The sequence below is a fragment of the Tinamus guttatus genome, unplaced genomic scaffold (genome assembly GCF_059628265.1).
Source record: "Tinamus guttatus ecotype Peru unplaced genomic scaffold, ASM5962826v1 Tinamus_guttatus_pri_ptg000035l, whole genome shotgun sequence".
Lineage (NCBI taxonomy): Eukaryota > Metazoa > Chordata > Aves > Tinamiformes > Tinamidae > Tinamus > Tinamus guttatus.
In genome coordinates this window covers 9,080,998-9,107,107 of record NW_028288569.1, presented here as the reverse complement: position 1 = coordinate 9,107,107, position 26,110 = coordinate 9,080,998, and the positions used below count along the sequence as shown (strand labels likewise).

Below are 26,110 nucleotides of genomic sequence, written 5' to 3'. Positions count from 1 at the left end.
AGGGATATACTATATTTAATCAAAGAAAACTACTCAGCCCAATCAACAGCATTATTTATCTGAGGCCATAAAATACACCAACAGCCTACAGACAAAACAGCATAAGGAGAAGAGCCCCAGAAAGACCCGATACTGATGTAAGACCTGAACCAGGAGGTGGTGCTGGCTTGTTTAAAAATGCACCTAATTCCACCTAGATGAAGGTTCCAAAAGAAAACACTATTAAGGAGTTATTTGTACAATGTTGTTCAAAAACAACAGCAACAAAATAGCAGCTTCCTTCCATATTTATATCTCCAAAGCATTCAAAGCAATGATGCCACAGATAATTCTTCTCTCCACCCCTCACTAAACAGCTCAAATTACACTACGTCTTCTCCCAAGAGCACAGCAGAAAAATGCTAATCATTTGAAGAATTATCTGATTGCCCATATAACTAAGCATGCAAATAGTCAATCAACCTCTGCAGAAGTGTGCACATTTTAAATTTGCTAATCACCATAACAATTTTAAATTGTTTTGTTAGTGTTTCTCTTTCCTTTTAAGGAAAGAGACGCTATGTGACAATTTCCATTCTGTATTTTTGACACACAGGTATGAATACAAACAACTGAGAACAGGTACAGTGATATGATCAAGAGCACCATAACTCAACTGTCATTGATTTAAAGACTGTTGCACATCATAAGCATTCTTGGGGAAAGGAGATACAAAAAAAAAAAAAAAAAAAAAAAAAAAAAAAAAAACCAACAACCTACTTTTAATAAGTCTAAAACCTATGAAGACAGCTAGATTAACAGACTTGACTCCAAGTCTCATTTAGCAAAATAAAGCAAGCAAACTTAAGGCTTCACATTCTTCGAAACAGACTTATCTATAAATGCCAGAGCAACTCCCATGTTACCTGCATTGAGATGGTGAGAGTACCTGTAAAGCAATTCAACTCTGTCAACCTTTTTAATCAGAGAAAAGTTGTTGCAGTTGTTTCTTCAGCCTAGATAAAGAGACTACATCATTGAATAGATTAGTCATAATCAGCTTATTACTTTTTTCCCCCCTCTCCATACTGTGAGGAAGCTATCCCATTCCTTCTCCGAGTCAGGATGAAGCTCCTCAAGTGTATTCACAGAAAGATTTTTTTCAGACTGATTCTCATGGCTTTTTGAACCTCCTCCTATTTTTCAGTGTGCTTCTTGAGCTGAAAGCTGCAGAACTAGGCCTGGCCTTGTACAAGCTGCTGCAGACAGTCAGCAGCACAAAGTCCAGTTGGAGATCAGTAGCACCCAGAAACAGGACAAAAGGAAACAGGCACAAATTAAAACAGAGAAAATCCACCTGAACAATCAAGAACACTTTCTCACTGCTGGGGTGGCCAAACCCTGGCACAAGTTCCCCACACAGGTTGTAGATTTTCTGTCCTTGGAGAGAGCCAAAAGCTGAATGGACACAGACCTTGGCAACCCGCTCTGACTTACCCTTCTTGAGCAAGGAGTTGAATCGAATCATGTCTATGTTGCTAACTTATATAAGTAGAAAAGATTTTATAATTAGACACAGAACGAAGTGTTCATTTTTGTGAAGTATTTTTTAAAATTGGCTTCTTTTCCAAGCAGAAGGGAAGCTCAAAAAGGTTTTAAAAGTTATCCAAAGAATTATTGTCATATCTTTCACCTTGTGAACATTAAGTCACAAAATTACTAAGAAATTTAAGATTTTTTTCATTCTTTAATTAAAAGAGGGGAAAAACCAACCAACCAAACGAATCTTAAAAAGATTCGAGACAAAATTCTTCCCACTTTTCTATTTGGAACATATGAGGACCTTCCCAACTTTCTTCAAAAACCCACTAGAATTGGTTCAATTTCACAAGTCATCACATTTCAATGAAACAGCATTCAGCTGAAGCTGTTTCAACCAGGTCTATATTTAACTCATGGGGCTCTATTCATCACTTAATGGAAGTGCAATTAAACTGTACATTACCAGATGACAGCTCAGGACACAGTTATCACAAGTATGCTCTACCCAGGGGGAATAGAGCCTATTCAATACTGCATCTTGTGAACACAGGAGAAAATACACATTAAACATACAAAAAAACTAAGCCTGCTGGGGACAGGTTACAGCTGAGAATGCCTTTTTTTTTTTCCTAAGCCTCTGGTCCTTTGAAGCATTATAGATTTCCTCCTTGACCAAAAAAAAAAAAAAAAAAAAGAAAAAGAAAAAGAAAAGAAAAGCTTTAAAATATTCCTCACTCATGCTGAGCAACTGCTTTGCAATATCTTGCATTTTCTTTTTTACAAGGAAGTGTTCTAAGCCATTTATAAATGGTGAAACCAATGTACTTCCCTAACAACACTTACTTGGAAATAAAGTCTCAAATTTGACATGTACAGTGAGGAGCAAAGCATATGCTCCGTTTCAGAAATAAAACAGATTGAGGCAGAAACTAATATAAAGATAGAAGACATATACCCGACACACATACCTCTTCTAGCTGGCTACAGTCTGTTTCAATCCACACAAATTCCCAGCCAGCATTTGGACAGTCTCCACAATTCCCCCCCTTTCACCCACTTGTTTAGAGCTGAAGTTGGACACGATCCAGCAGAGCTCACTAGCATCCTGCCAGCCTCAGCTTGCAGGCCAACTTGGAAGACAGGCAAGAAAAAAAAAATAAAATAAAATAAAAACGCTAGTTTGCAAAACAAGCACATAAACACTGCACTGAGCGGTCAAAGAAGGAAAGCGTGAAAAAACTGGAAGCAGAGGTGTATGTGCAGTTGCTTAGCTCTTACTGAAAAAGAACTCTCAACTAGAGAGATATTGGGAGGCCAACTAAACTTAGCACGGGTCACCAGGTTCCTGAAATTCTCAAGAGGGACAGCAGAGGAAAGTATCACCACGGAAACCCCAGCTCTGAAAGGAGCACTCCAGCCCCAGTGCTCCTCCTCCCTGCATCCCTGAAGGCTCTGAAGAGTGCAGCCCCAGCAGCTGCTGCACACAAGACTCCAAGGAAGAGCGCATTTCAGCTACCTCAGAGCAGGCCCTAATCTGCTTTCCATCAGGTTCTCCCCTGTAGTTTGTGGATAATTAAGTGAAGCCTCAGCTCTGACCTCCATTTTGCATGGCAGGAGGCATGGAAAACTATCAGGAAAAGAGCAGGCTGCACATGACCACCATCCAGCACAGAGCACAGGCCACTTTCTCTGGTGGGGAGAAATTATGCTCTTCCCTGCACAGCACCACCAATGCCACCCCAGCTGCAGGATTGTCCCCAGAAGTTACTACAACACACACAACAAGATTTCAAAGCTGCAGAAGAAAAGGCAGGTGTCTCCACACTGCATCAGCCACTTTGCTCACTCAAAGCCCAAGCTCCTCCACAACAGCAGATCCCCTCAGGCACTTGGCTGAAGATACAGCTAATGACTCAATAGAGAAGAGAAATCCCTCTCCTAGCTTCCTCAACAGGGTGGTGCTAAGAAGTGAAAAGAAAAAAAAAAAAAAAAGGCATTTTTCACCACTTACATCATCACATTTGATTCTGAATACCTGAAAAGATACTTGAATGCAACTATTTTACTTAGTCTGTAGCTATTTTGCCAGTCACAGCTATTCACTACTACTGAGATGTCTACAGGCACTTACCTGGGCGGTGACATTTTAAATGGCTCACATTTCTTTTGTCAAGATCAGCTATATATGTAAACAGCAGGAACTGGTTGCACCAGAAAAACAACCCATCTACCTTCCTAAAGCAAAGCTGGGATACATCACAACAAATCTCAGTGTGCTTTTAAAAAGGACACAAAGATCTTGGGAGGCACATGTACATAGAAAAGTTGCTAGTAAATATTTTTGTCAGAAAGACTGGCCTATCCAAAGTAATCTCAGAAACACACCTACCAAAGCCTGGGTACCACTATGACTCAGACCAGCATCAGAAGTGCCATGAGGCTTGAGTGACTTAGTGGCATTTCCGCTTTATAAGATAATAACTACCTTCAGCTGATTAAACACTTGAGCCCAAAACCTTGAGCCAATTAAGGCTGAAAATTTCAGTTTCAAATATAGCTATTATGGGACTACCTCAGATTTGCACAACCTCTTCAACAACACCATTCATCCATAGGTGGCAATCAAATTCTGTGAACCAGGTAGAAAAGTTATGCACATGGTGACTCTGTCAGAGTCCATGCTTCATATTGTCTCTCCAAAATATATTAGTACAAGAATCATGAGGCATTAAGCACTCTTGACTTCAGGAAGAATTTCTGAATCTCAAGCTACCTGCCCAATTTCAAAGATTCGGCATTTAATTAATCCTTAAAAAAACACATTATTGCATAAAAATGTAAAGAAACATGATATTGTAGATGAGGCACATAGGGACATGGTTTAATGGGCGTGGTGTTGAAAGGCTTATGGTTGCACTTGATGATCTTGAAGATCTTTTCCAACCATAATGATTCCATTATTATCAAGTTCTAAAATATGGATAAACCAGGCGGATTACATAAGCTCTGAAGTTACTCTGTAACTCTGTAACATAAGCTCTGAAGTTACTCTGTAACACAGCTTTGAAATAGTAATTGAAAAGAGCCTTTCACCTTCCTAGCGTAAACTAGTCATAGCTTCTTTTAACTCAGACTATCTGCTCTACAATTCAACTCTAAACCTGTAATTACATTGTCCAGGTTTTCAACCACTAAGTGCACTAACTAATATGATGCAAGACCAATTAAGAGTTCAGTCAGGATTATTTCTGTTAGGAAAACAAATACGAGAGATTCCTTTCTGAACTGCAGTTTCATGACTCCTAATTCTTCCTATGCCATAAGCGTGGAACAATTAGGAAATGTTACTTGTTAAGGACATCTGTTCCTTCAGCTGATCTTTCACTTCAGACTGTGTAAGTAAAGGGAAAAAAAAATTGCTTGTCCTTAAATTTACTTGATCTATCTGATGTTCCTGATGTTTTTCAGGGAAAAATCTAGCATAATAAAGTAACTGTAAAATATCTTTCTGAACTCCTGGCTTTCTTCACCTGTAAGAAATTCTTAATAAGCTTACTTAGTACCAAAGTAGCCAAATATACACACACACAAAAATGCACAAACCCCCCCAAAACACACTCCACACACATGCCACATACCTCAGCTGCACGGTCCTTCCTTACTTCACCAGAGCTGGTCTCTGGCATATCTGACCTGTATTTAAGCTTTCAGTAGCAATCCCTAAATATGGAAGAACATACGATGGGAAGCGACAAGAAGTCTATTGGCAGATTGTTGGTCAAGAGTGATGCACAATATATTTTGAAAAATCCTTGTAGAAGTGTATAAAACAAACTAGATCAGTAGGTAAGCAGTTAATAGTGACTGAAGCTGACTACATGAACAGTACTGGTATAAGATATACCAGTATCTTATTTCATTAAGCCTATGAGTAGCCCTACTATGTTTAAAGTTACACAGAAAAATAAGACTTACCAGGCAAATGCCCCCAAATTAGTTTTATTTTCAAATCTCATTTGACTTGTTCCTTTTCTACTTTAGAAACCAAATCCGAATTCTACTCTTGGTCATTTCTACATTAAAAACTGCTACCAGATTTGACTCAACCACTCTCAAAGATAATATATACTTAAGTTTTCTTCAATTTTATGTAAAAAAGGTAATGCAAAGGGACAACTACAAAGCTACATATACAGCACAGTTTATAATCATGCATCTTCACTCACTCTAAACAAGGGACAACACCTTGAGTCCTAGTACATATGAGCAGCAGGAAAAAAAGGAAGCTGAAAAGTTGTACAAGCAAGCAGAAGACCTGAATGACTTAACTGATCCTTTCCTTAAGTTTTCTTTTTTTGGAGAGGTGGGGAGGGCAGGAAGAGGGAAAAGAAGGGTTGCAGAGACAAACACCCCATCTGAGAACAGTAGCAAAGTTAAAGCTTTTACATATTGAAACTATGTGGTTTGCCATATTCATCTATGGCAACCAATACTTAGTTCCACAAGAAGCTTCAATAGGAAAGCCTACCTAAAAAAAATCCTACTTATGCAATGTAATTTTTAAAATACTGCTGATATCACGAAGAAATCTTGACATCACTTAATTAGTGCAGAGCCATCTGCTACACAGGATGAGACAACATACATGCTCCAGAGTAGCCATCAGCATTAAAAGTCATATAGCCTCAACTAGAGAGATTGCCATTAAAAAAAAAAAAAAAAAAAAAGAAAAAAAAAAAAAACCACACACACATGTCTCAAATCATCTAGCCTCCTGGATGTTTTTCTGTCCTAATTGTTTTATTAGTTGTACCACTGAACAAATGCATCCTCTACTGTTGAGGTATCTTTTTCACCACTTTGCAGTAAACTAAAGGTTGATGGCAGTCAGATCTGCCCCACTGCTCAGTTAGAAGCTACATCAACAGCAGTAGATATTTGCAGCATGAAAATAAGTGATAGAGAGAAGGAAAAAAACAAACAAACAAAAAACCCAACGACAAAAAAGCACACACTTAATATGCTACGTTCAAGGATTAGTCTCATACAACTTGTCTTTTCTCATCCTTAAAAAAAAAAAAAAAAATGCTTTTATGTGACTCATGTCACCACAAGGCAAAAAGAGCCTAGCAATTTCAGCTAATCAAAATGCCAGCACTGTAAGTACAGCAATAATAATTAAGCAAAAGAAAGAAGAAAAGAACACAATACCATATACACACACACAGAGTTTTTTGCACACTAAGTTTGGAAGTGGGGGGCAGGGGGAGGATGTTTTTTCAGAAAAAAGATATCAAGTACATAATATATAAGACAAAGAAACACAGAGAATCTTAAATACCAGCCTTCAAAAAAAGGAATTTAACAAGTCCAATAACCCACATTCCCAGAGCAAACATGTCCTCAGAAAAAGGTGGAAGGATCATTTAAACACCTCTAGATACAATTATCTAATGCTCACTCCTGTGCCCCAAAGCAACTTATATCTGGGCTGCATTAAGTTGTCTTCTACACTGTAATGTGTATATAGCTGTGGGTTTGAGTTATCTGTTTATCATATTCCTAATATTCTCAGATGCTACCACAGATTAGCCCTTTCTTGTATAAGTCAGGTCCACATTTTTGTCATCTTTCAAAGTCACTTTCCAATCTTGTAAAACCTTGCTTGTTCTTGGCTTGTTTGCCAAGGGACATGGTTTCTACTGTCAGCATACAATAACCTTCTTTGCCTCAAAATGAAAAGAAAACCTCAGATTCCAGACAGAATGTCCTCACTTTTGATGAAAGAATCCTTTTCATTAGCTTCCTCAAATGCCTTTATCTTACCCTTTGTAAGAAGTTTCAGCTAAGCTTTCCATAGGTTTCTTCTTCCAAGGATATTAATTACATTACAGAATGAAGACTGTAAGAAGGATTTAAAAAAAAAAAAATGAAAATCTTGAAATATAGCTTCTAAATGTAACTGTTAAGTTGACCGCATCTTCGATTTTCTTCATTTCTATTTGCAGATGCCAAAACCAGAGCCATTTAATGAAAAGTAGGTAGAAGCTTTTCTGGTTCCAGTGAAGAGGAAAAAGCTCCAAGGATAGGTTTGCAAGAGAGCTTCTTCCACCTTCCGTTGAGGTTATAAAAGTCTAGCTTTGCCCAGTGAAAAGACTTCCAAATAAAACTTAAATATCCCCAAATCAATACCTTCTAGGACACTTATGAAAAGGACATATTCAAAGAAACACTGCAAGCACTACCAAACCGTGCAAGCGCAATTAGTACTGCCAATTTAGAACTTGCTTACACCAGGAAATAACATCTATTCACTCTCAAAATGCTTTAATAAAGCTGTCAAAAGTAAAACCATTTCAGAGACAGGAAAAATCTGAACCAATTTTTTCTTCCTTCTGTTTTTTGCTGCGTTTCCCTTCACACTCACCATAGTCAGTAAAGAGTTTATATCCCAGAGGCTCCCAATCCAAGTTTGCTGCTAATCGTACACTCTTCCAGCACTTACTGAGCATTCCTGATACTTGGCCTGGCTTTCAGAGGCATGGCACAACTGCCTACTCCCACTCAAATCTGAAAAATTGAAGTCAAACCAGTCAGGCTCTATCATCCACACTAAGCTTCCACCATCAGAGAAGCTTGCTTAGCACTCCAGAGTACTTTCTTAGAATAAATGAGTTCTCGGAGCAAGCCAAGAACATTCTGACACAAGCAGCCTCTCAAAGCCCAGGCAGCAAAACCAACGTTCAGAGGAGACCTCAGGCTAGTGTTGGTGCTGTAGCAATTCCTCAGTTAAACTGACTTAAAAGCAGCCATGAGCAGAACAAATCCATACCTGCTACAGGAACACTCTAAACCATACCTACCACGGGACAGTAAGATCATCCCTAGTAAAATGTTAATGACACATGCTTTACGTAATAACACGGAAAGCAGCTTGTTCTATCACCTATACATTTGTTATGACTCAGTATTTAGGAAATTTTAATGATTTGTTTATATATTCAGCAGCTGCTTATCAGCCATGTAAGTTATTAAAACAGATTTTCTGTCTAGAAGAGCAGAGAAAAATACCACTAACATAACACTTCAATTAGAAGGTTCAAGGAGTTTTTTTTTTTTTTTTTTTTTTTTTTTTTGCCTCTACTCTTGTGACACCCTGCCTCTTGCTACTGCTACACCCAGTCCCCTCCTGGCTAAGAAAGTGAATGCCTCCCTACCACAGCTCCCTATGAATAAAAGCACAGAAATAGATCAATGGAGGTTAAGACCAATCAATGACAAAAGCGGTACCGTTAGTACCTGACAAGCCACAGCAGTATCTCACAAAAGGTGAGTGTTTACACAGTTCCTTTAAGTACAAGGTCATATTTACAGAGCTAGATAAACATGAACTATAAACAAATACTGAGGTTGTCGAAGTACAAGTCATAAGCAGAAGGTAAATTCTAAACCACACTAGATAACACCTTACATTTTCATAGTAATCTTCACAGCAGCAAAGAATCCTAGTCCCTCTAGAAGTTGCAGGCAGGCATCTTCCCGGAAAGCAGAGACACGCACAATATGCTGAACTGTATATGCGTAGGAAGTTCTACCCAAAGAAAATCCTAATCTTAGGCATGCATCTCAACCCTAAAATTAAGAAGTCAATAGCACAGCTACATCCTGCATACATTTCACCCCACTAACTTTATTTCAGATAGCAAAACCCAGCCTTTCCTTTGTAAGCTTGGCAGACTGCCTGTCTCAACAAACTGACCCCAACATCCAAACATGAACTGTCATCTGCATTAATGTACCTTTGATGTAGATGTACCTTTGAGGGGACATCAGTTTACACAGTCTGGTTTGGCCTCTAACAAGAACATAGCTGACAGTTACTATATCTGTGCAAGCTGTTTTGCCATCGCTTCCAGGGCGCAGAGGCAGCTAGGCACAGGCAGAACAGCTGGACATAGAGTCCTTGGTATTGCAGGAGCACTGGAGAAATACTGAATGATCCACATACTCCCTACTAACCTAACTGTAAGATCTACCACTAAGATATATTCCACCTTTCCCTTTATTAACTTCAAGTTACTATATTGTTCAGTTTAAAAGTACACGCACCTCCTGGGAGAACTGATGTGATGATCTGAGATGCAAAATCTGATAATTAACTCTGATCATTAAAACATACACTTAGCTTGAACAGGACAGGCCAAAAAAAAAAAAAAAACACACTTAGAAGCTCAGTTTACAAATATGGAGTTGGAAAATATGATTTCATAGCTTCTTCTCAGATTTGCCACCGGTTCCCTATAACCTTTGCCAAAGTACTTAGTATATGACTTGATCTTTCACCTGCTAAGCACAGCAAACATACTCTGGTAAACTCAAAGAGATGAGGATAGTATAGTAGTCTAGATGACATTCCTGTGCACAGACTGAAGCAAGACACAGGATGCAGAATGAGTCGTTTTGACAAAACACTGACGAGCAGAACCTAAACCTATTGCAAAATCAGGTGTTACCCTGTCTCTGACTGTATGCACATGTGACCCCAGCTCCTGTCTAATAGCAACAACCCATCCACTAAACTAACAGTAAAAAAAACACACCCTAGCCTACACTCATACACACATTTATCTTTTTTCATGGCAAAGCAAAGGTCAAAAAACAGGAGGAGAAAATTCAAGACAACAGTGCTTGCTGTTATTATACTCTACACTGTGCCTGGGACAACATCCCAGAGAAGAGCAGACCAAGACCCTTTCCTCCTGCTCTTTCGAATCCCAAATCCTATTTTTACTTACTTTTGAGGAGGGAAAAAAAAAAAAAAAAATCACCAACAGTGACTTCCTAAAGACCTAAAGATATATTGGATGGGCTACCTAATGAGCCAAGGAACTGGAAAACAGGAATGGGTACCTAAACCACTAACTTGATACATGACCTCAGGTACAGAACTTCATCCCTCTGAGTCTCATCTTACACCTCAGTAAAGCGATAACGATAATTTATCTACCACACAACATGGGCAGGGAAGGCTTTATTAATTAATTATTATAAAGTAACTTGAGAACTATGGATGCAAAGCTAGTACACATCTATACACAGCTCCTCCCACCTCCCCTCCCAAAATGACCACCAAGAAATTAGAAGATGAGACACATTACCCAAAAGCTCCAGTCAGCACTCCAGCTATACTGAGCAGGAACTTGCATTTTCTCTGTGCACAAACCAAGAGTCTCCTCTGAATCTGTAGGTAGCTGGCTAACACCACCATGATCCACTTCATGAACTTCCTGTGAACAAACAGGCAAGGTACGTAATCCAACAGCAGAGAGGAAAGGTGCTGAAATAAGACAACAGTTAATTCATTTACCATAGGCTGGATGAAAACCTCAAGTGCTGGACTTACCAAGGTGAATGCCATGGAAACTGATGGCCTTTTCACCAAGTTTTAAAGTATATTTTATATATATATTATTTACATTATATTATTTCCACAGCAGCAGATCGACTTACATGCTGAAACTGCATAGCCCTTTAAAACCCCTGTTAACAAAAGACATCGGCTTACAACATGCAGAGCAGCTCCATAATCTGAGGGACCTTTCAAAAACTAAGCACCTCACACCTGCCAGAAAACTGACACATGATATTATATATAGTATTTATATCAATCGAAGTTTTATTTTATTAAAACAGATACCCATTCTGTTAACACTTGTTGCTATAAAAACCCTTCTCCATAGTGCTTTCTGTTGATAAGTTGTAAATTTTCATCATATGGCACATCACTCCTGCTTCATGATGGGAAACTGAGCTATGGAAAGGGAGCCACATTTGCCCCAAGTCAGCCAGCAAACGGAGGCAAACCGCCCCCCAGGCCCCTGACCGACAGCCAACACGGCCTGCACTACCTGACGTGCTAGTCAGGGATGCAAAAGGGAGCCCCTGGTTCGGAGGGGCTCAAAACTTGGGTGCAGGTTGGCTGAGGGGCCGATGAGCAGAGCAGACACCACCGTTTCCGGGACGTGCTCCCCGCACAGACACACAGGCTTGAACACGGGTGTTGAGCAGCTCTACCTTCACCTCTACCCCCCACACCATGCGGGCGCTGCGAGCTCGGCCCTGCCGAGCCGGCTCCCCGCGAGGGGCTGCCCAGGCCCCCCGCCAGCGCCCCCGCAGCCGCCTCCGGGCCAAGCGGCCAGCCCCGCGGCCGCAGAAGCTTCCAGACACAGAGGCGCTGTGCGGAGGGGACGGGGTGGACTCGCTTCGGCCCCTGCCCGGCCCGCAGGGGCAGGATCCCGCTCCCACCTACCTGCGCAGCCCGCCGGCCGCCTCGGCCAAGGGGCAGCACGGCGGCGGGGCCGGCGGCCGGGGCATGGAGCCGCCGCGGCGGCAGGAGGAGGAAGAGGAGGGTCGGGGGCAGGCGAGGGGGCCGCGGGAGCGCCGAGGCCGGAGCACGCGGGCGGCTGCACTTACCATGGAGGGGGGCGCAGGCGGCACAGCACCCGCCAACTGCCGCCGCGGGGCACCCGGCGGGGCCGCGGCCGCCATTTAAAGGGGCAGGCGCCGGCCGGGCCACAGGGGCGTGGGTCGCCGGCCCGAGGCGAGGCCGGCGGGGCGGAGGAGAGGCGCGGAGAGACGTTGTGTGCCCGCCGGGCGGCCCGCGGGGGGCCGGGAAAGGCCGGGGCGGGGGGGACCGCGACGCCTCTTATCTCCCCTCGCAGCCCGGGAAAGGCCCCCCTCGCCCCTCCCGCGGCTTTCCCAAAGCGGCAGAGTTGGTGGGAAAGTGGCAAAGTTGAGGGAAAGCTTGGAAAGTGTGAGGGGAAAACTCCTGGCCGCGGGGAGGCTCGGGGCGGGGGGAGGGAAACGGCCGCTCTGCCTCCCCGCAGCGGGAAGGCCAGGAGAGCCCCGCAACTTTCCTCTCTTGCTCTTCTCGCCCACAACCCTGTTTAAATAAAAAGAAATCAATAAAAATAATAACTAAAACTCAGCTTCAGCCGTGCAAAAGGAGTTAATCATAGGCTTTTTTTTTTAAGGCTCTTAAGGAGCCAGTTTTGAGTTAAAAGTCCTCAACAAATATGGCGGGGGGGGGTAACAAGATTTCCTTTTTAATCTCAAGTTATTATGTAATCCATCGGTCTAGCAGTGAGGTTCAGGGTTAAACGGAAAATGCGTTTTAAACGCTACTGCGGAGGGCCACCTAGAGGACACGCCGGGGAGGACGCTGCGAGTGCGAGCGTTCAGGGAGAGCCAGACGTGAGCGGCGTTTTCTTGGCGCTCCTGCCGAGCAAAGCTGCTTCTCGGGGAGGGGAGCCTCTGAGGGTTAAACGCCGCGTTGCCAGCCCATCGTGTGCCTGCGTTTCCTAAGCATGTGCAAGAAGGGCCAGGGACTCGGCGTTTACTGCTCCGCCCTTGCATGCACTGCTCTGCATGACCCCGGCAACACATAGGGGAAGGAGGGAGGAAGACAGGATTTCAGCCATCTCCACCTCATGGAGCTCCTGTCAGAAACCCGCGCTGTCCTCTGCAGAGCTGCTGAGCAGCCCCAGGTGATTTCCGTCGAAGGTGCGAACGCCCCAGATTTTGCATGTAGGAGGTCAAGTTGGCTGTGACGAATTGCCCTGCGACCCATCAGCGGACCCAGCTGAAACGCTGATGGCTGGCACCTTTGTGCCCTCGAGTCGTAGGTGCCATAGGCCCACGGAGGCGCCTCAGTCCTCCTGTGCCAGACACCATTTTGTGGTGCTTCCCCTCCTGCGGCCTAGCCTCACACATCACCCCAGTCCTGCCATCCCCTCAGTTCTGGCCTGTCCCTTCATGTCAGGCTCCCAAACACACCCCCTGCACCCACTCGGCTGCCCCTCACCCATGCCAGGTGGCTGTTTGCCGCCCCCAAAGAGACGCTTTGGTCCCCCTGCACCCGCCGCTGTTTTGTGCTGCTCCCCTCTGGCTACCTGGCTCCAGGTCCTGCCATTGTCCACATCCATCCCTTCTGCTCCCTGCACAGTGCCAACATCATGGCAGCACTGGTCTTCCCAATGAGTGTGGCGGCTGTCCTTAGACGAGCTGTTAGTTTCTGTCTCCACCGACCCTTCCTGCACAGGAAGCACTTGGCCCCGTGACTCAGGTCCCCTGGCAGCCCTGGGCGCAGACAGCATACTTATAATGATGTTGACCCCAAGTCTTTGCATTTTACCAAAAGGTGTTAAAAAGAAGGCATATTTTATTTTTTCTTTTTGTTTTGTTACTTGCTTTCTTGATTTGGAACCCTGAAACTAATTTTTTTTCAAGTTTTTCTCGACAACACTCAGGGGGACAAGATTACTTCTCTTTGTGTCCCAGAATTGAGTTTCACTCTTAATCACCCTGAATTATCCAAGTGTGAGAAGCTCTATGTTCAAATGATGACTGCAAAAACTGCCTTAATTATTGCCTGGGTTAGAGGCTGGACGGCCCAACCATTTTGCTGGCATGTCTTTTTTAATGGAGGATTCACAAAAGAATTATCATTATAGGATGAAAGGAATATAACCAGCAATGGCAGGAGTGACTGCAGCATGTCCATCAGGACACACTCTAAGGACTTTTTAGGACTGCACCAAACACTTGGAGTTTAAACCAAATGCTGTTTTCAATTCCTTTGAACCAATTCCCCATGTTATCTGCTCTGATATCCAGACATGGCCAGTGACTAAACCCTCCTCAGTTCGCTTGATCTGCCAAATGCCTTTGGTTTTATTGATTATTCAGTCCTCAAAAAGGTGATTGTTGTTGACTCCTCTAACTTATTTCTTTCTTAATTCTCTTAAGTATTTCCTCCAGAAAAGCCTCATAATCCACCTTTCAACTCTGTGCTGAACTGCTGTGCTCCTCTGCTCTTCCCCAAACCCTTCTTCATACACACTTTATTTCTGAGTGATCCCTTCCTGGAAATCCTGGATATTCCCACTCTTTTGACCCATTTAAAACAGGGAAGAAATATTTGCCTTTTAGGTTCTTTAGCCGTCCTCCCCTCTGGCCCATCCTACTGTCTCTGATACAGATGTCACCACATCAAAGCCAGAGCAACAGCTGGTTGTCCAGAGAATGTGTCGTCTCTCTCGATGTCTCCTGGTCAGCAGATTTCTGGAAGCCAGATGTGCAATTTCTTGAAATAGTTAGTATGGAGCATCCACACATAAAGACGCAAATCACCAAATGAATGAACAGAGTATTTGAGAAAGCCGTACAGCAATAGCATTATGACAGTTTTCTTCATAGTGAGATTTTCTAGGGTTTTTTTTGTTTCTTTTTATTTTTGGTCTTTTTTCACTTGTAAGTACTAAGAAAAGTAGTAATATGCATGCCCGTCTTGCAGAAATGTGCTGTATTTGTGTTTAGGTGGATGTGGAATGGAGTAAAGTACAATTTGATTTACCCAAAGGTCAGTTTCAGCTGTTTTGCCCTTCTCCTGGGTGGCATAGACAACCTTTACTTATAATGAATTTCAAGTAATCAATTTTTAGTTAATTGGAATTTGTTCTTTGCTGGAAAAAAAATCAGCTTGGGGGATATGTTTTAGGTGTACAGAGGGTGGATATAGCCACAAGCAGTCAGTAAGAATAACAAGAGCCCAGCTGCTTGGAAAATTAAGCCAAAGCTTGCACTCTTCTCACTTTCTCTAGGGAAGGTTTAGCAGAAGAGAGGTCTTCTCCTGAATACCTGACTATTCTGTACTCAGTCCAAAGTTCTGGTTTATACAAGGCCAAAGTTAAAAAAAAAAAAAAAAAAAGATTATCTCCTCTCTGCTCTTAGAGCATTTTTGGCATCTTCTCTGCAAGAGATCAGAGCGGCCCCTGGGAAGTCATTGTTGTGCTTAAAACGTGGCTGCCATCCAGGCAGCAAGCAGAGTGCTGTGGACGCAAAGCTGTGGTAACTTTAGCGAGGGTGACAGTCGCTGGGCAGAATGTGAGCTCCCATTGCACCAACGCGCACAGAGTCTTTTGCCCGTGCTGCCGAGGAGAGAGGCAAAGACAGGGAGACCGTACAGGGAGATCAGCACTATGAGCCAGCACGTTGGAAAGCTCTGTAGGGCTGCAGTGGCTTCACTCCTCTTCTTTGTACTGCTGCGTGAGTACAGAAAACATTGCTTAATTTTAAGAAATGTAGCTTATTTCCAGAGCTTGGGTTGGGGGATTCTTCTCTGCTTTTCAAAAATCCACTTTCCCCTGAAGGGAAAAGTTTCCTCAGGAAACTATATCCAGTGCTGAATGCTGCATTAAAATACTGTTTTGTGTGTAGATAAATTCCAGTAGAGCTAATATAAATGTTTCTTTGAATTGGATCCCCAAGGTGGAATTTACCTTTCCATAAAGAGCATATTTTCAAGAAAGAAGGCTGTATATCATAGTTAGTTGAAGCTTCATTTCTACTTTGTTTTTCTGATGTATTAGCAACTAGATATCCTCACAAGGTAGTTATTCATGTCCATTTGTGAAAGTCAATCTCAGCTCAGGGTAAAAGTCATATAAAAACAGGTGAATTTTGTGCAGACATTGATCATCGTAGGCAGTTGGGAGCTGGTTAGAGCTTGTAAATCACCTTCAGGGCATGAGTCAAGTTTGAAGCTGAGCTCTAATGCCATCCAAAAGGTGGTCATTCTGACATGAGAGGATTTTTTGTGGGTTGGAAATTGAGGCCCATTTACTCTCAACCTTTTCACATCCAATTGTGAACAAAAGAGAGGAGATGCAACTAGAAAGATCAAACCTCGCACTGACCTCCAGATACCATTTTGGTTCCCGAATGCGGCCTTATCAAGTATCAACCTGCAGATATTTCAAAGGATTGGCCAAAGAGTTGGCAAATGCCTGATTAGTATTGTCAAGTCCAGAGCACGTTGTAGCATTACAGAGTGTCCCAGAGAGCCTTCCTGCCTTGTGCCTGAGAATGGGCCTAAACTTTGTATGACAATGACCTATTAGATCATCTAATTGTTTTTTAACTTGGTCAGGACCAGATCATCCCTGTTACATCTCTCACTATTCTTTCTAGACAGATTTTAATTGCTTTCACACACACACACACACACACACACACAAAACTTGACTTCATTCACACTGGAGAATTGAGTCCTTCTACCCACGTGACAAGGAACCTGCATATCACTCTCCTAATGAAGCAATCGACATAAAAAGGGTTTTGAAGCAGAGTCAACAAGGCATTTGGCATGGTATACTCCCAGATGCCAATATGATAAGGGCACTGTGTATTTAAATATCAGTGAAGTAGTATGTTCCAGTTCTGCAACCTTATGAAAAAAAAAAAAAAGCAAAAACAGAGGCTGTGCTGTGACCTTCCCAATGAAACCACTGAACAGAGCTGGCACTAAACCTTTGCATTTTGGTTTTCCTAATTAGCTGTAAGTTACGTGATATATATTGAATCACATATGTGAAATACACAGACAACAAGGCCAGTTATTCTATTGTGGAGGTGCAGATAAAACTCATGGTGATCAGAGGCAATATCAGAGCACATTGTTTCTATACTGTTGTGTTCTCTATGCCAATAAGTGACTGTGTAAAATGATACCTTTTTCATCATTAAAAGTAATAAAAATCATAATTGTATTATTGGGGGCATATATCATAAGGCCAGAATACTTAGAGTAGAGAAGAAGTAAAAAACAAAAAAAAAATTAAATATAAATTTTATTGTCTTTCGTAGAATCATAGAATAGAATGCTTAAGGTTGGAAGGGACCTCTAGAGGTCATCTAGTCCAACCCCCCTGCACACTCAGGGTCACCTAGAGCACGTGGCACAGGACGGCATCCAAGCAGGTTTTGAAGATCTCCAGAGAAGGAGACTCCACAACCTCTCTGGGCAGCCTGTTCCAGTGCTCTGTCACCCTCACTGTTAAGAAATTTTTCCTTAAGTTCCTGTGGAACTTTTGGTGCTTCAGTTCATGGCCATTACCTCTGGTTTTGTCGGTCGCCATCAGTGAAAAGAGACCGGCCCCATCCTCCTCACTGCCTCCCTTGAGGTATCTATAGACACTGATTAGATCCCCTCTCAGCCTTCTCTTCTCCAGGCTGAACAGGCCCAGCTCCCTCAGCCTCTCCTCATAGGGCAGATGCTCCAGGCCCCTGATCATCCTTGTAGCCCTGTGCTGGACTCTCTCCAGCAGCTCCACATCCCTCTTGTCCTGTGGAGCCCAGAACTGGACACAATACTCCAGATGCGGCCTCACCAGGGCTGAGTAGAGGGGCAGGGCCTCAACCGGGCTGAGTAGAGGGGCAGGATCACCTCCCTCCACCTGCTGGAGACGCTCCTCTTAATGCACCCCAGGATCCCATTGGCCTTCTTGGCCACGAGGGCACACTGCTGCCTCATGGTCAACTTGTTGTCCACCATGACACCCACGTCCTTGTCTGCAGAGCTGCTCTCCAGAAGGGCAGTCCCCAGCCTGTACTGGTGTCTGGGGTTATTCCTCCCCAGGTGCAGAACCTTGCACTTGGCCTTGTTGAATTGCATGAGGTTTTTCACTGCCCAGTTGTCCAGTCTGTCCAGTCCTCTGGATGGCAGCGCAGCCCTCTGGGGTATCAGCTGCTCCTCCCAGTTTGGTACCATCCGCAAACTTGCTGAGGGAGTACTCTGTGCCTTCATCCAGGTCATTGATGAATAAATTGATCAGGACTGGACCAAGAACTGACCCCTGGGGGACCCTGCTAGCTACAGGCCTCCAACTAGACTCTGCTCTGCTGATCACCACCCTCTGAGCTCTGCCATCCAGCCAATTCCTAATCCACCTTGCTGTCCACTCATCTATCCCACACCTCCGGAGCTTGCCCAGGAGGATGTTGTGAGGGACGGTGTCAAAAGCCTTGGTGAAGTCGAGATAGACGACATCCACCGCTCTCCCCTCATCTATCCAGCTGGTCCTTGGAAACAAGCTAGCAATGTACTTACTGCTCTGGCTAAAGCAGCAGTATCTGGTGAAGATAATAGGTTATGAACAGGGATTTTAAAAGAATATTCATTACAAAACCTGCTCAAGTTCATGCTAACAAATCATCAAATATATCAGAATATTTGAATGCACACAGACTGTTAGTTGTCAAACTACCTTCAGCTTTGTCAAATACTTTAACTACTCCATGTAATTTGTCAAAGTACCTTGTCAAACCACTTCAACTTTTATGACTACTGCATCATTATCCTGTAATCTAACTGGAAAAGGCAAAATCTCAACCTCTCTTTCCTTGGAGTAGCTCTAGTGGGCTCATCAGCAGGATTATATGTCAACTTGCAGATGTGTCATACGATATCTTTAATTAGGACTAATTTCAGGCAACTACATCCAAAACTACGATAGTATTTGGGTCCCTAATTCTAAGGCATCCAATATGCTTGGATCAGGGTTGCAGTTACTAAGGCAAAATACTGACTCTCAGGCAGCCACCTGGTGCCATCTCTTTTCATCTCATCCCTATGCTTCATTAAAGCTGGGGAATATGATTAAACTTGGATTTTGTATGAGGTATATAGGATAGGAGACTTCCTGTGAATGTTTCTTGCCTTTTGAAGCATGCAGGGGTTTGATGGGAAAGAGTTTCCTGAAACTGCCTTTGGGTTGGTCGAAGAGCATCTGTTGCCTCTCAGTTTCACTTCTCAGGAGTTACATTCAGGCATTTGGGCTGATATGGGGCTGTTTACAGTCCAGGGAAGAAAACTCCAAGCATTTCTCATTGTGTAGTACTTCCCAGGCCTTCTTTCATGTTGCATTTTTAGACTTTTGGCCAACAGATCCCTCCCACACATCTCTGCCAACCACATGCAGGGACTGACTTCTGCCCTGTCCTCCCGAGGGAGCACAGGGAAAAGCGAAGGGCAACCAGCTCTCCTTCTTCTCACGTTGACACTGTGACCAGCGGTCCTGCTTGGCACTGCCAAGTCACTGACAAAGGGGTGACGCAAACTGGGACCATCTCAGGAAATGGTCCTGTATCAAGGGTTTTCTAATGAAAAAACACTCTGTTAAAAATTGCCAGGTTTGGGTTTTGGTGGTTGGTTGGGTTTGGTGGTGGGTTGGTGACTTCCTAGGGCAACTCTTGTGAGCCATTTTGGGACAGCAGCCATGAGCTGCGTTGCTGCCCAATTTTATAGCCAGGTTCTGCTTCCAATATTTTCGCATCCATGAAGTATCTCTTGTCTGATATCTCAACTGTAAGCTTTGTATACCAGACATCTAGAGCAGCCGGGGCCCTGCCGCCTGTCAGAAATTATCAGTGCTACTCCCATGCAAGTCATAAATAATAGTAACTATGAATACAACTGTGATTTTGTACAGAAGCACGCCTGGAGGAGCCATTCAAGCAGCTCTCCGAGAGATCATCCAGGGGTTTGATTTTCCATTGCCTTGGGACATTCACCCATGAGCACAAAGAGGCTATTGTAATTGTAAAGCAGTACCAGACCCGAGCAAACACCCTTTGAAAGGCCAGAAAGGCTCAGTGGAAAACCAAGGCCCGTACTGGGGCACGGCCTGGGGTCCTCCAGAAGACACCAGCTGGTGTGAAGGGAGGTTACTTTCCTTAAAGCAGATGAAACCAGAGCAGAAACTTTACCAAGAATCGGTTTAAACTCCTCCTTGGTGATTGCCGTTGGTTTATTTTTAAGAGTTTGTTTTCCCCTCTTATTGTTCCAGCTGGGGCTTTGAGAGAGCAAGTAATCCTCTCATCTTCTGAGCCCGGGCTCGTGTCCAGAAATGAGATAAACTCACACTACTTAGTTTGAGACTGTTTGATGCCATGAGTAGCAGTTACAGAGGAAAAGGCAGCTTTAAATGTCTATACAAACATGTTTATGTTTTTGTAACCAAGAAGAGCAGGATAATACGATTCTTTCACAGAAAATAGATGTCACCCAGTGTATTGTTTGAGTCCTCCTAATTAAAATACTATAGTCAGACAGTGTCTTCAGGTGCATCTATAGGATGCTAGTTGCCAAAATGGAGTTGGCTATTTCATATGCTGCAAGTTTTCAAAGCCCAAATTGTTGAAAAAAGGGTTTCAGAAAGTGGGCTGCTGACAGAACAACTTAACTATGTTTCTGTGAGTCAAGCAGAAAATGAAGTCCCATCTTGCACTTTCCAGCTTTATCTGTGGAGCAGATGTGTAATATATTTCAGTCAGAGCCTCTCATCACTGTCTCCTTGTGGCTCTGTGAGACTTGTTGTCTCTTCCTTTTTTTCTCTCTGGCACAGACATTTCAGCAGCGACTTTATTTTCAAATGTGCCTAGTAACTCTCATCAGTATCAGCCTCTGTGAAAAAGAGACCCTCTCTTTAAATTGTTTGAACATAGTCTTTAGCAGTCCCTGCATTATAAAACCTTTCCTTAGCCTTCATCTGCAGAGAGGGTGTCATAACTGAAGAAGCTCACCTGCACCAATATTCTCAGTATTGATATTCACAAAGTGCTAAGGTGCCTTCCCTCAGCCTGCTGATAGCATCCGCTGGGTGTTTAGCCTCTGAAAAAGGAGATTTCTTTCCTCAGTTTCAAAATGTTCCATCCTTGAACTGGGATTCACATGCCAAAATTCCTAAGAAATTCACGAGTTTTTTTTTTGGACATAGGCAGTTGTATTAGGATTCACACACATTCCCTGTATTTGTCCAAAGAGAACTGCCAGTGTGTAGGGGTTCATGCATTTTTTGCTTTTCCTTGAAAGCAATTGAGATAGTAACACTGGGCCTGGAGGATCTTGGCAGGGGCAGGAAAGAGGAGCAGGTCTGAGTTCTCGGTGGGAATGTGGTTTAATGTACTCTCTAAATTTCACCCCAATCCATTGGACAGTGACAATAATTTGCCTCCAGTCAGGCAATAGGTTTGGGGAAGGCCTGTCTGTACACATGAACATAATCTAAGCAAGAATTAGAAAAAAAAAAAAAAAACATATCATAATGACAGTCCTAATTCCAGGAGCCATTGTTTGCCATGCTTAGAGATAAAAGACAGTTTATTATCCTATCAATCAGCCCTAACCCTTTCCTTCTTCCTCTTTTCCTGGCACAGATGTTGGTGTTTGTGGTGGAAGTGCGAGCAAGGAGAACACATCTGTAACCCACATAACAGCAGAGCCTCCATCAGCAGCAAGACCAGAGCTATGTCTCCTTTCTGTCACTCAAACACCAGCCAAAGAAAAGGCCAAAGAGGGTGAAACTGTGGTCTTAAACTGTCGCTTTGATGGTCCACAATGCCTGTCCCTTTCTGAGTTGATGGTAAAGTGGTACAAAGAAGATGAGAAAGGGCAGATGGACCTGCTAGAGAACAATGTGACTGTCTTGCCAAATAACAGCAGAGTTTTCATGAGTGGAGACTTGTCCCAGGGGGATGCCTCCCTGGCGATCCTCAATGTGACGACCAGTGACCACGGCATTTATTTCTGCGCGATCACACTTCCCAATGGGAAAGTGGTCACTGGAGATGGCACAAAACTCAGGATCAGGAGGGCTCTGGGTAGTATTTGATGTTACGTTACTGTCTATTCTTCCCTCCCTCGTTCTCTTCCAGAGCTGGTGTACATGCTTGCAGAAAGAGGGATGTTGGCCTCTTTGACCCCTAGCAGATATGGCAAAGCTCTGAGGACAGTTTCCTGGAGCATAATTGCTCCATGCCATCTCTCATGCTTTTGATCTGGCTGGCTAATTTCAGTTGGTTTGTCCCTATAATGAATCACACAGGTGATGTTATAAGGAGAGGCATTTATAACAAAAAAAATGAATAATTTTATGATGAAAATCGAAATCATTGTCAAGAATGAGAGTCAGACAAGTTTCCCTGTATTCACAACTCTGTGTGGCAGAACCCACATGAATGGCAGGTGTCATTCATATCATACCAGGAAACAGCTCCAAACTCCCCTTTTTGACATTTTTTCTCTCCAAACCAATAGTTGACATATTCATTCCTTAACTGTAGATGACATAAGCAATCCTACAATAAACATGAGGATCACATTATATTGGTTCTGCTTAACTTCATTCACATTAAGATCAAAGTACCATGAAATGTGCCACGCTGTTTCTTCTTAGACACCTGACCTGATAAGTAATGACTTAGCTTGCTTTGCCTTTATCAGCTGTGTCAAAACAACTCTCCTTTTTGTGTAAGCTAAACACATTGCATTTGCAAGAAATCAATACATCAGAAAGTTATTATCTTATCTAAATAACAATAAACATTGCCTTGTGTGTCAAGAGCAAATCAAGCATGTGGCATTTCCCCCTTATCCATTATCAAAGTTTCTAGCTCACTAAGATTCACTAGGCTTTTGGCCTTTGGAGGTCCTTTCTCCCTTGTTTTCCTAGGACTACTCAATTTAAACCATAGCTTTACAGCGGCAACGAAATCATGCCCCTGCAATGGTTTAGTCATGTATCTTATGAGACCTCCCATTGGCTTGGTCTCATGGTCTCAGCAGCTCCGAGCACTTTTGCAAAGCCTGCTCTTTGCAAAAGTGCCCTTGCTTTTTTTGTGCTCCTCAGAAGGTGGAATATATCATTTCTGCACCATTCTTGAATTAATGGGTAGGAGAATATGAGAAATGTAATTCATAAAGAATGGCTATATGTCAGAAATCCAGCCTGTCCTAAAACACACCTAAATTAATAGGAGAAATTAGATGACTCTATTATATGAAGCAAATGACATATACTTTGAAGTAAGATAAGTAACTGGTCAACAGCACATACACTGCCCTCGCTTTTTGGATGGCACGAGCATCCAAATGGGTTTCAGCTACAGGTGCTCCCTGGATGTGGAATGGGGGGGTTGGTTCAGCTTTGCCCAGTTTTGTTTGAAAAGCTGAGGCTTTGCTCTGCCTTTGTTGGCCATATATATGATAAAACATCTCCTTGGGAAGACATTTTTCTTTTTTTTTTCTTTTTTTTTTGGGGGGGGGAGGGAAGCTCTCCTCTGTGTTATCTCCCACCAAGCCAGACAGTACTTTTTTCTACTGCCTATTCCAAGACCTTGTAGCTGTCCCTTCGAACAAGCCCTTCCAGAACTGTGTGCTCCTTCTTTCTCTCTGTTTCTCTTTTTTCTTTTTTTTTTGCACATTAGCAAAAGTGGTAAGGTAGGTTCTTTATGAAAGCCTTTAGTGTAGTAAAACCTGAGGTGGCTTGCCACTACCGCTTGGAGACTCAGGAAGTGTTGGTGTTCAGCAGAATGTGCCTTTCATTGCTCCTTTTCCTGAGGGGGAGCTACAGCACTTTTACCTGTGAGCTGCTAGATGTCCATTAAGTCACCTCAGTAGCACAGAGTAGCTATCTGTGTCGATGTCAGATGTTCAAAAATCTGAGACAAATAATTGCCGTATTATATTATTTTTGTCATATATATGACTTTTTTTAGCCACTGTGCAATAGATTTGACTTCTGGTAATGAACAATGACTGTTCATGTTGCTGCAGGCACTAGTGGGGCTGTGTTAAAACATCCAAGTTTGATGGTAGGTCATGGGACCACCCATTGGCTTGGCCTTGTAACCTCCGTAGCTCATAGCACTTTCACAAGGAGAGCAGAACAGGAGAGCAGAACAGCTAGATTAAAACTGTGTTAAGGTCACATTCTGTACAGATCCCTTTTTCCTTTCCTTAGCCATATCTGTTCAATTTGAGGGTAGTTGTCCTAGGTTAAAGGACGATTAAACCAATTTAAATTCCCATAATCCTTGTGGCAGAGGGTGCATCCCAGCTGCATCCAGCTGTGTGCTCCTCTCCCCCGTTGTCATCCCAGGTCTGCTGAGGACCCTTGTGAGGCCAGACAGAGTCAGGATGGGGACGCATTTAGGGACTAGGGCTGAGTTCCTTTCCACTGTGCTCATCCAACCCAAGGCTTTTCCTGAGGCCTCCTTTAGTCAGCAGGATGCTGACATGCTCTTATCTGGTAGGAAAAAGAGGATCATCCCATCTCTAACATGCAGCAGTCCCAACAAGCAACAAATCAAACTAAGACTTTCTAAGAGCACTGCCCTGTTTTTTAAGTGCTCTCTCCTCTGGACATAGATAAATACGTAGATAGATAGATAGATAGATAGATAGATAGATAGATAGATAGATACTAGGGAGACTGATAATCCTCTCAAAAGGTGCCAAGTTTGTTTTTGTTTTTTTTTTTTTCCATTTAAAAATTGAGCATACAGGCATAAGTCCCATTAATTCAAGCAGCAGCATCTTTTGCCATTCCATAGCATCAAACTGTTAGTAGACATTGCTACAGAAAAAGGTCCATCCTGGCCATAAATCCCCGTAAAGTATAGCAGCTTCCTACATGGGGATGAAATAAATCAATAACTCTGTGACATAATATACATAATGGCCTTTGTGAGGCCATGATTTCGTGTCCAATAAGACACCAATATAATCAATATCATAATAAGTAGCTTCTTCTGCAGACACTGGAGAAAACTATGTGCCGGGCAATATTGCAGGTACTCCTGTGAAAGGTGTCTCACGTTACTGTCTCTGCCTTTCTTCTCCCCCCAGGCCTGTTTGGTATAGAAGAGTCCATTGGAACAATCATCGGCGTGGTGGCTGCTGGTATTGGAGGCCTGGTGGTTCTGATTATCATTTTAAGCCCTCAGTTAAGGAAGTGTGTTCTGTGCATGAAGCAAGGCTCTCACCAAGGTATGGAGCACACAGCCAGGTCTGAAGCTGTTTGCTAGAAAGGTAAACCTAATGATGTCTCCCCAAAGGCACCGTCTTAGCTGCAGTAGAAATCAGCCATTTACTTACCTCTGGTGGGGTATGGGGTAGATAGCAGAAATAGCTCTTTGCTTATGTTGTGTATAGCTTCATGCACTAAAAAGTTACATGACTAAAGAGTCACCTATAAATATGACCTTCTCTAGCTGCCACCTTCAGTAAACGGTGGTTCAGTGAGATGCTCTTTCTTTTTTTAATGTTTTGGGTCATATTGGGTTCTCTTAGCTTTCCTTTGAAAGACCATTCTCCTTCACACCAATGAAAGACTGTTCTCATGTGTAAAAAAAACTATGGTGACCTAGGCAAATGTATGCTTGTAAAGTTCAGTAATATCTTTTATTAGATCAGTTCATCTGTTTTGGAGCAATCAGGCTGCCTGAAAGCTTGCTTGCTTTTTCCAGCTCTATCAGCTGGTCTAATAATAGCACACCGACACCAAAGGCCGGATTTTGAAATAAGCTTCGTTCCCATTTTGCACAGCCACAGAGGTGGTCTGCATTTCAGGAGATCAGATGACTGCAAGATTTGTAAAATGTGACTTTAAGAAACTCACTTGGATTTCAAAAAGGGGAGCCATGTTATTTGGACCTCTCCTTGCAGCACTCAAAATATTACTCAACCTCCTGACAAGATTCCCATCCTCAGGGTGACTAACTCGGAGCTGCGCTTGGTGTTCACTAGGGCACTGCTGCCACCCTCTGGCCCGCGTGACCGGGGCCCTGGGCATGGCGAGGTGGCTCTCCTCCCTCCCACCCTCTCGCCTTCGCTGTGTGAGGCACACGTATGTGCACGCTGATTTTCCCCACAGACATCTCTTCATCCAGTGTCTCTGGATGACCAGAC

The 26,110-nt window shown here is 43.2% G+C and overlaps 2 protein-coding genes across 2 annotated transcripts in view; one reads left to right on the top strand and one right to left on the bottom strand.

Moving 5' to 3' along the window:
• The window catches only part of GRAMD1C (GRAM domain containing 1C), a 46,690-nt gene extending 32,981 nt beyond the window's left edge, over window positions 1–13,709 (bottom strand). The window contains exons 1-4 of the mRNA XM_088534372.1: window positions 13,385–13,709; window positions 12,706–12,881; window positions 11,831–11,989; window positions 10,680–10,808 (exon numbers count right to left, since the gene is read on the bottom strand). Coding sequence (XP_088390498.1) covers window positions 10,680–10,808; window positions 11,831–11,989; window positions 12,706–12,881; window positions 13,385–13,709 — 789 coding nt within the window. The remainder of the gene's footprint in view (window positions 1–10,679; window positions 10,809–11,830; window positions 11,990–12,705; window positions 12,882–13,384) is intronic.
• Window positions 13,710–15,534: 1,825 nt separating this feature from the next.
• LOC148596010 (uncharacterized) lies at window positions 15,535–26,104 on the top strand. Its single transcript, XM_088534364.1, has 4 exons — window positions 15,535–15,627; window positions 21,577–22,020; window positions 25,049–25,189; window positions 26,076–26,104. Exons 1-4 carry the CDS (start codon window positions 15,561–15,563, stop codon window positions 26,102–26,104), a joined length of 681 nt encoding a protein of 226 aa, XP_088390490.1. The 5' UTR covers window positions 15,535–15,560.
• The last annotated feature ends 6 nt before the right edge of the window (window positions 26,105–26,110 follow it).

Bases quoted from the DNA above. Each gene is read 5' to 3' on its own strand.
- LOC148596010 (XM_088534364.1), top strand. From the start codon at position 15,561: ATGAGCCAGCACGTTGGAAAGCTCTGTAGGGCTGCAGTGGCTTCACTC. The intron at 15,628-21,576 runs GTGAGTACAGAA...TTCCTGGCACAG, and splicing joins CCTCTTCTTTGTACTGCTGC to ATGTTGGTGTTTGTGGTGGA. The intron at 25,190-26,075 runs GTATGGAGCACA...TTTTCCCCACAG, and splicing joins GAAGCAAGGCTCTCACCAAG to ACATCTCTTCATCCAGTGTC.